The sequence below is a fragment of the Opisthorchis viverrini genome (genome assembly GCF_000715545.1).
Source record: "Opisthorchis viverrini unplaced genomic scaffold opera_v5_170, whole genome shotgun sequence".
Classification (NCBI taxonomy): Eukaryota; Metazoa; Platyhelminthes; class Trematoda; order Opisthorchiida; family Opisthorchiidae; genus Opisthorchis; species Opisthorchis viverrini.
Genome location: NW_008751826.1, coordinates 1,034,746 through 1,044,554, shown reverse-complemented (window position 1 = coordinate 1,044,554; position 9,809 = coordinate 1,034,746). Strand labels below are relative to the sequence as shown.

General features: G+C 44.6%; 2 protein-coding genes across 2 annotated transcripts in view; one reads left to right on the top strand and one right to left on the bottom strand.

Moving 5' to 3' along the window:
• Positions 1 to 9,809, top strand: part of T265_07414 (hypothetical protein) — a gene marked incomplete at both ends in the record, with an annotated part of 39,480 nt that overhangs the window by 12,848 nt on the left and 16,823 nt on the right. The window contains one exon of the mRNA XM_009172924.1: positions 6,331 to 6,443. Coding sequence (XP_009171188.1) covers positions 6,331 to 6,443 — 113 coding nt within the window. The remainder of the gene's footprint in view (positions 1 to 6,330; positions 6,444 to 9,809) is intronic.
• T265_07413 (hypothetical protein) overlaps positions 1 to 9,809 on the bottom strand; it is a gene marked incomplete at both ends in the record, with an annotated part of 29,175 nt that overhangs the window by 2,746 nt on the left and 16,620 nt on the right. Inside the window, one exon of the mRNA XM_009172923.1 lies at positions 9,101 to 9,206. Within this exon, the coding sequence (XP_009171187.1) occupies positions 9,101 to 9,206 (106 nt within the window). The remainder of the gene's footprint in view (positions 1 to 9,100; positions 9,207 to 9,809) is intronic.

Below are 9,809 nucleotides of genomic sequence, written 5' to 3'. Positions count from 1 at the left end.
CGGGGCAAACTGAAATACAGACGTTGAGCATCCGGAATGGTCTCGGTTCACGGATTGATACACGGGATCGAGGCTCCTGCCCAAGCCGGGTCGGTCGGTTTTATTCCCGTCGGTCAGTGGCTGTCGTTCACCTGAAAGGCACAAGTGATAAAATGGGTGTAGCATTGCACTTTTCTCAGCGCGTCGTTCACCTGAAAGGCACAAGTGATAAAATGGGTGTAGCATTGCACTTTCTGTTCTCAGCGCGGGGCAGTATGTTTGCAAGCGCGAGGATTCGCATAAATAATTGTCCAATATTGGTTTAATTTGTGTTCTAGCAGGACACAGGTGCTTCTGAATACGGTCACGGATTTTGATGGGTACAGCTGATGAGGCTGGAGGCTAGCCATTTCGCGACGGACTTTGGCCATCTTTGTTTCCAGCCATGCAGCTCTGTCTTTCAGATCTATAGGGAGTTATCGCTTGGGCGACGGGGGGAATTAATCGAGTGGAGGAAGGTCGGCGGGATGTTCGTCAGACAGGGCGAAACGTCGGTTGAGCTTGCGTTGTTCATTAACCGCGACAATGTTAATTAACTGCGATATTGTTGATTAACTGCCTCATTGTTGATTAACTTTGTAAGATCCCGACGGTTATGGATCTCACAGGACGATTGCGACTATTAGATTATACGCATTTCGCAGCCAGTAGTCAATAGGAGGAGACAGACGTGGGGCAGCATATGATATATTGAAGACTGACAGGAACTGGTTCTACAGACAAACGGATTAGTAAGCATCATGAATTAATAAGACGTACAATCAACAATGACGCAATCGGTAGGAGCGGGAAGTGGCCACTGACGCAGCACGGATTTCTATAGGGGCAAGAGCAACTAAGTACCAAACGATGTACAGGCTTACATATAGGGCAGTCTGACAGTGTGAATTGGCCGTAACGGCACAGGAGTCGGTACGTTCGGAATGTGAAAGAGTCTTTCGGTCGGGGTCGACGCAGCCGTTCGTGTCGCGTGACAGGTCAGATTGCGCGGTTTCGTCCATTTAAAACAAAGCTCAGCGAGGGTTATCTGGCAGGCGCGATACATGGGTAACAACACGTGCCGTCTGGAGGATCCGGGTTCGATACCCGGTCAGCTCGCATTTCCGTTGGGGTGGGCGCTCAAAAAATAGGTGCAATCAAGGCGAACGTGCAGGCAATGACAGGCGCGCAACAAATATTGACATCACTTACTGAGGGATAAACAGGCACTAAGTAGGAACAAAGCGTGGGGAAAACGAGCAGCAGGAAAACGAAACGGTGTCATAATAAGCAGGCGAAAGTCATGTTACTCATGAGTAGTCAGAAAACAAGGAACTCTACACTTGTTCACCGTTAACTCACAGGGGGAATTAACAAGAGGTTTGATCTTGTCAAGAGGAAAGCGAATCGTTCTGGACTCAAGGTGATCGGCGAACCTGAGGTTTATTTGGCCCAGCAGCCCAAACTCAAGAAGTCATTAAATAACTGGTGCAGGGCTCAAAATTGACGTACATCCGTTTGAATTAGAACTGGTCAACAAATTCATATAATCATTTGAAACTAACCTGCAAATTGCAGATTCAAAACGAACACTAACTCTATGCGTCTCAACGCAGCATGTTGGATCGCAGAATGTACGTGTGAAGCGTGTACAGCTAGAGCTGCCTTTAGGTGCCCAAGTGCCATGCCACCCAAAGGAAACACAAGGGCTGTCCTACTGCCAGGTTGCTCAAGCCTATACTGGGCAAATCGAGAAGCGGAAGTCAGGTTCGAACCACGGAACTTTCCGGTCATTAAATTCGCTCACCGACCAAAAGTTCATCCCGAAATCGCACACAAACTTTTTTCGAGCACCAAGTGGCTGCTGAGCATCACAATGTGTAAAATTTGTTTCGTCCTGACTGGTGTGGTTTTGTTTTCTCTCGGTCGCAAGGCAAATCTGAACGAAGTCATGTTTCTATTCTCGCTTGAGGTTTTCGGACAATCCTACTGAGAAACGGCCAGAATCGCAATCGATGCTCGTGTCAACAGTCTCGTCAACTGACAAACCGTATTTGATGACCGTCTAATGACCGCGTTTTCATGGCACATATGTTGTCTCAATCCCAACTTTTCAAACACTTTCCAAAAACCTGTTTCCGGTTTCCTAGCCTTTTCAATTAATCAACCGAACGAATACCGTAATATTAACGAATGTGTTAGTTTCCTGGGTTTTCGGACAACGGATGTTCTGTCAGCTTGTCTTTCCAATTTGGTCGCGCACATTCATTGACAATTTGTTTTATGAGGCTTTACAGCGGCGCGTCCGGAAACGGTGGCTCAAATTGACCTACTAAATCACTGATGGTCGTTTTGTCTGTTTATCCATCTCCCTCTCCTTTCAATTGTGTTTCATTGCCAGTTATTGTCACTGGATACGTTCGCTCACTTCGGTTGACTTCATTCAGCATTGAAGTCATTCCCAGAATTCAGCTGTAGCTATCACGGCTCGGAAGGACCTGGGTGCGCAGACGCGTGCTTACGATAAATTATCTAATAGAAGAAACAGCTTCGAAAGTAACGGGACTACACAACTACGATTGGAATAACGGGTTTCGTTGAGAGACAGATTTCAGTCGTTGTTCCTCACCCGCCCTCGACAGGTGAGTTAAATTCTTAGTATCACTTGGTCGCTCGTACGCGACAGTGATTACCACAGCGGCAGGCTCGCATGTTTGTTGACTGTTTTGGTTTGGTCAATCGCACCACGCGATCAGGCGGCTATCCACGCCAGGGTTCACGGTGATAAGAATGCATCTATGGACTGTGGTCCACAACAATGTCGAAATAATGCCTGCTTCCGAATACAGCGACGTTTGAAATATCAAATTCAGAGCTGACACTCAGTCGGACTCAGACGGACCACGCATACGGGAAAACACCAGAATGTTGGTTTCACAATTTCTACAACAGCAAAACATTTACCCCAAAGTTATCGCCATCCAGTCACATGTGCGTTCATACACAAATACCCATAAATTCTTCAACGTAGTGGTTCGAATTTGCTTTCACACTGCTCACAATTATTTAGTAGTCCGAAGGCAACTCTACTTCGAAACGTACCTGGATAATATACCTGACAACTTCGTACTCAGGTACCAGAAAACACATACGTGGGCGCTATGACATTACTGATCGCTGTCTGAGTAATTTAAACTACCTATCAGCAGCGGATGACCAACAAGTTTATTCCTGATTCACCAATCTGGAAATCATAAGCTGGAATTCATTTGAAGATTTGTGACTCGCATCAAGGCGTAAACACCACTGTGCATTACTGCTACGCTCGTCGGTACAGATTGATCGGACTTGCAACACCCAACGCTGATAACGGTTTCTCGTAACCACCCCGACGAAACACACTTGAGAAACCGTGAGGAATAAACTAACCTGAAACGGAAAACAGCGAGCGGTGCTACGGAATACAATCACACTTGGACCGCTTTGGTGAACCATTAATCAATTATGGTAAACTTTCTGTGACTTTATTATTGAAGCTAAAACGCACTTCAAAATGATTTGAAGAAAATGTTTATGTCTAACCATGTAGACAAGCTTTGATGGTCAGGTAATACATAACAATTACTTTCATTTCGTGTCGAATTATTATCGTCTACAAGGGATATATATATACTTCCTTGGGGGAGCAGCTGAACAAAAAGTTTTTACATTTACGAAATGCTCTGACCGGCTTGTGACCACCAAACGATTTCTCCGGTACAAACGGAAGAGGCGCGATTAGCGGCTTCCGTGGCTTCAAGCACCAGATTACTGCCTAACCGGTTCGTGCATTTGTCACATGCATAGTACTGCTCCCAGAATATTTGCAGTAGTTTATCAGAACACATAGACTGGAATATGTACCAATTGGGGAATCCCTCGATGAATACGTTGAGGTTCGAGAAATACGCTCACTTGCAAATCGATTTACGTTCCACGAGAGACTTAAGCGAATCTCTCGTTTATGACATTCTACAACCGAATGTGCTGCTTAAAGGCCGCCTTATGATTCAGTTGCCGCGATATTCGAGATATCGCAGTATATTTTCATGCAAGAAACTATTCATAAGTTTGCTGAAAACTCTTCGACAGCCCATAACCAGCTTCGCCCATCTTTGGGATTGCACCTACCTGATAAGTCCCAAAAATAGCGAAACCGGCGGTGGGCTGCCGAGGTGTTTTCAGTAGACATGTGAGTAGTTTTCCTTGAGAAAGCAATTAAATTTCTTTACCAGACTCCTCACTATGCTTCAAACAATCTTTGTATATGAACTAAGGTGGGCTATTTTGAAAGCCAATTGCGTCGTCGTCATGAAGTTGGAAAATATCACCGTCAACAAACCTTTTCCAACGAAAGAGAAACACTGCACACGTCTGTGTGCTTCACAGACACTCCTTTACTTACACGGAAAGACTCTTGATGACGTCGTATAAGGAGACAAATTAGGATGACCGTGTAATTAGTTGAAAATATTCCACCCAGATTAAACTGACTTCGTGTATTTAGTGAGAATGACTCACTAATGTCAAGCGAAAACACAAATGTGAAATGAAATGAAATCCATCAGAGGTTCTTCCCACGTTCATCTAACTCCTGAATTATGATCCTCCCAAGCTTAACATATGAAATTGCGTTGATTTTTAAAATCCACTCCTTTCCAACCGTCGACAAACTCAACATATACTCCCACTCGTGCCACAGATCTAACACAGATCCAGCACACTGCCGACCTGATAAAGAAAGCTGTCAGTTGGTGCTCGAAACCAGTTTGTGTGCGTTTTTGGGATGGTCTCGTGGTTAGTGCACGAAATTAATGACCGGAAAGGTCCGTCGTTCGAAGCAGATATCCGCTTCTCGATTTCCCCTATCTGGACTTGTGCAACCTGGCAGTAGACCAGCCCTCGTGTTTCCTTCAGGTGGCATGGCACTTGGGCACCGAAAGGCAGTTACAGCTGTACACGCTTCACACGTACATTCTGACCTATTTAGTTGCTGCATTCTACGTTCCAGCATGCTGCGTTGAGACGCATAGAGTTAGTGTTCGTTTTGACACTACAATTTACAGGTTAGTTTCAAATGATTATGGAAATTTAATCACCAGTTCCAATTCAAACGGATGTACGTGAATTTTGAGCCTCGCACCCTTTATTTGAGAACTTCTTGGGTTTGGGCTGCTGGGCCAAATAAAGCGAAATGAAAGAAACTACAGCATTCCTATTTGTATTTGGGTCCGAAGACACACCTTTGTGAGCTGGTTACCGTCTCCAGTAGTGAATAGATGGGGTTGTATAAAAAGATAAGCCTCTCTTCCACAATTGTATGGGATCCTGAAGAGCGGGTTCACTATAATGTAGGCACAAGGGCCTGGTCNGTCGCTTCATGTGTTGCCTCAAGTAACGCATGCATAAGCATAAGCCGTTTGCGATTAACCGTTATTCGGCCATGAGCTGACCATGCGTAGCATGACCATCTCACCTGAAGGCGGAATAAAGCCACCTTTAATCTGCACTTCAGAGATATCCAACGTGGCACAAGGGATCAGGTCAGGCATGATTTATTTCATCAGCTTTAAAAAGCGTAAATGTTACGATGACTACGTATGTGATCCCTCCAATGAACGTTTGGCCGGAGCGTCGGAGGAACGCGTTTCACTAAACCAAAAAATCACCGACGAGAGCTTAGAACCCACGTGTAGTGAACCTAAAGGTCGTTCATGATTATTCTCTATTTTCCACAAGCTATTGTCCAAACGCCCCCTTAAAATCTATCACCCAGGTATAGTTAAGAGAGAGACTACTCTTCAGGAATGTCGCAGTTTTCACATTTAGAGACGTACAAAATTTCGTAATTGACAAATTATAAATACGCCTGACGGGATAAATTTTCCAGCTGCCAAGTAATGAATCAAGTAGCCAGTGTTGTTATAGCGTGTAATTGCGAACCACATTAACGGTGAATTATCCGATCGCCATCGAATGATTTGGCGTTTAATGGTAATCACGTGGTTGCTAACACGAACTATTACTCAAACCATGAGAATCGTACTGCTCATAATTCCCAATTGGGGCGAATTAGTCGTCAAGTGCTCCGCAAGATTTCAGCAGTGAAATTGTGCACTTACAACGCAAGCGCACAACTGAAAATTCCGGTCACTTACAATATTCCAGTAGTGGGATGCTATTTGCACTGTTGCATTCAAGAACAGTAGACGCCAGCTAAACAAGTTTATTGAGACTGACATTGAGTTCTTCACCTCTTGTAATTTTAAGCAGCAATCGTATACGAAGTGCCATCGATAAGGACAACGGAGGACAAATGTTCCACTCTTGTTCAAACCAAAGATCCGATCAAACAGGCAGACCAGAAAAGCTCTCACAAGTATATAGTATGCGGCAAATCATTCCCTCTCGTGTCGGAGGTTACGAGGCACCAAAACGTGCACGCTGAGACCGTCGATTTTTATTGTAGTGTGTGCGACGTATCGTTCAAAAGTGAGCGTAGTCTTGAGCAACATATTACGAGAAAGAACGCTATTGGACACCACATTCCTGACAGTAAGCGAGTGCGGGAATCAGAGGAAAGCGGAAACCAATGTCCTGAAGGCGGGAAGTGCTTTGCAAGTTGGAAGAATCTGTTCCAGCATCGGCGATCGGTTCACCGAGAGGAAACGCGTCAAGAGTGCAAGTAGTGTGGAGCGCTGTTGTGCCGATAATGGAGTCCTGCTCGGCACATGAGAACCGTGCACGGAAAGCAAAGCCATTACATTACCGAGCAATGTGGGGAATCGTGTTGCAGTTTGGATGCACGGCATGACAGCAAATTGCGCGACTCCTAGGGACGGAACGCAGAAAACGTGACCTTCAAATCATTCACTATATGCACAATTGTCTTCTTAATTCCATCGAATTTCTCTCATCCTGACCAAAATGTCCTTTATTGATTTTGGGTCTACTCCAATTGGACGAAAGCAACAAAGCGACATATGAAGGCAAAGCAGTTCCACAAGTTTCGTATTAAACTTCACCAGTATCAAGTGGACCACGATGAGAAAGCCCTAACTCTGGACAGCAAGTTTTTCACCAGACTCTTTTCTTCTGAGCAGTTTAACGGTCTTGATGACGACCACCTGTAGTCAATCGTTCGCTGAACCAAACATGCGGCTCCACACCACACGTCTGACCGTGGCCTCTGAGTAGGTCAGGCTCCGCGGTTGTGCAAAGCCTACTTACAACACCTGATTCAAGTCAAACATGAATGGGAAAGTTCAGCTTGACTGATCAAATTCCTAACGGAGTCTCACAGTGGTCAGCTTTAACTATTTGACAATTCGACTTTTAGACCCGGGAGGACGCGCCATTTGAAATACTCAAACAAGAGTTTTCCGCAAACCAAAACATACCGCCTGCGCGACTCTGGTTGTCTGACTCAATCAATCACCTTGGAACGGACAAAAATCCTACATATTAACCGTTGGCCCGTGCTGAAGGATGCTGAATTGGTGTCCGTAGTGGTAGGTGGTGGCGAACAGATGTGTGTTAGATACTTGCGGGAATGAAGAAGGAAAGCGGCAGCCTGTAGGCTGCTGTGGTGGAGAACAGATTTGTGTTAGATTCTTGTGCAACCAAGAACAGAGGTAAAACCTCCTCCACGGCATGTGGAAACAGCACCAGTTCAAATGGCAAACTAGTCAATGATTGCAATGAAATCTGACCATATCCAGATAATCGATCGATTAAACTGGGCTACACAAAAGTAAATCAAAGCGCTCTATTTGTGGAGAACTACATTCAACGCATCAACACCTACATTTTTGTTTTGATCCAGAGAGTAATCAGTGGGAGCTAAGGGAAAATCTCAGTTACCAGAAATTATTTATGTCATTTGCGGTGTTCCCCGACGGAATGCTTGATTTTCAAAAGAATCGCCTCGATGCAGCCACGCAGTGGAGGTTTCATATGAAATGTCCTGGCGTCGCTTCTTGATTCATGCAAACGGTCAATGCGCCAAGCGTAGGCTCCGTCCGTTTCGAGTGAACGGACGCCTCAGATTCACCTCGATGTTTTCGATTTCCGCGGTCATTTCGAGCAGCAGCAAAGATGCGATGTCTGACAAAAAACGATAAGCCAGAGTCTCCTGATACATAAACCGGTTTTACAGTCTCATATGGATGCAACCTAGCAAATATACACGCTTTTTGTATGGCAAAGCCCGTAGTGTGGTGTTCCTCCAATGATCGTGCCTTATTTTTCAACTTTTCTTTCAAGGTCATCGTTGTCGTCGGTGGCTTTGGTGCACCGAATGATGTAGAAAATTTTTGACATNCTCATTTGCAAACCAATTTGGGTTATTTTCAAGAGATACTTGGACCCCAACTAAAACTCTCGGTGTTGAGGTTCCCAGGGCCGGGTTGAAATAAATCATCATATGGCGCTTACTACCAGTCATGCTGGTCAATCCAAACAAACTTTCATAAACTGCCAACTCACGAATCAACGTATATTGACCAACGATCGTCTGAGACGCAATGCAACGCCACAGCACCAGCTGGATATGTTTGTCGCGAGATTCGGGAAAACTGCACTGTTGCCTGTTTCAACCTGAATAGAAATAATCAAAAGCTTGCGGACCCTGCACAAATTGATTGCGAAACGCGCCACTACGTGTCAAGCTCGTAAAAACTACTATCGAGTAGAGTAACTCCCGGTTTACATGATCGAGTAACTGTTGTAGCTTATTAAAACTTGATGAATTCGTCTTGCGGTTTGGGTTTGTGAGATATAGGACATTCCACCGGTTCCTCTGGGAACAAGACCAATCTCTCCTTTTATGCGATCCAGGAATTTCATTCTCTCATTTGAACACTTTACGAACAAAAATTTGAATTGCTCCACTTTTCCCCGAGCGCCCACTTTCAACCCAGTAGCTAGAAATAGTTCTCACAACAGTCGCCAGTGATTTCGTACCTGCTGTACTGATGACACTCGTTTTCTCTCAAGACTTTCAGTCCACTAAACTCGGATATGGATGGTAAACCATACTGACTGCGAAGCTTGTCTGAAGCGATCCAAATGAACGATAAAATTATGTCCAACATCACTCGCTTTTCCACCGCCGAGTCTCCCATTTTTACGGTGGCAACAAGCAACGCCTGAAGAGAATCAATGAAGAAACCTGAGGCTTACATATTCGGTAGCAACTAAATCCACTTTAAATTCCGTTCTTTTCAATCGCTGTAACGACTACTGAAAATCACCGTTCACGCGTTCATTGTTTGCATGCAAAAGGATACTTCATCGTTTTCGCAGAACGTTAGAACTTTTTAAATTTACAGTTTATTTCCGGAGGCATCATTCACATAGATGAATAACATCAAACAGAAGGTAACGGTCCACATAGTGGGCCGTATAACTTCACGAACACAACGTTAGCTTGTTTAGGTACCTGCTCCTAGTGACTAGAGTGAAACGAATGAAACGAATGTATACTTCCTAGTTTGAAGAATCAACCGACCCGTCTTGTGTCAAGCAGCACAATGACCTTTAACAAAACTATGGATTATATCTCGATTAAATTCACTTACTGGGTAGTGATAGAATATGTGGATTGAATGAAGTTTTCCTGAGTAATTTCGCATCTACCTGAAAGCGGCCTCTAGACCTTCAGTTTTCCTCTGTAACTCCGTGAACCCTCATCTTGTTGATTCCTTTCTTCTATTTCTATAATGTACAACGCGATTCCCCTTTTTTGTCAT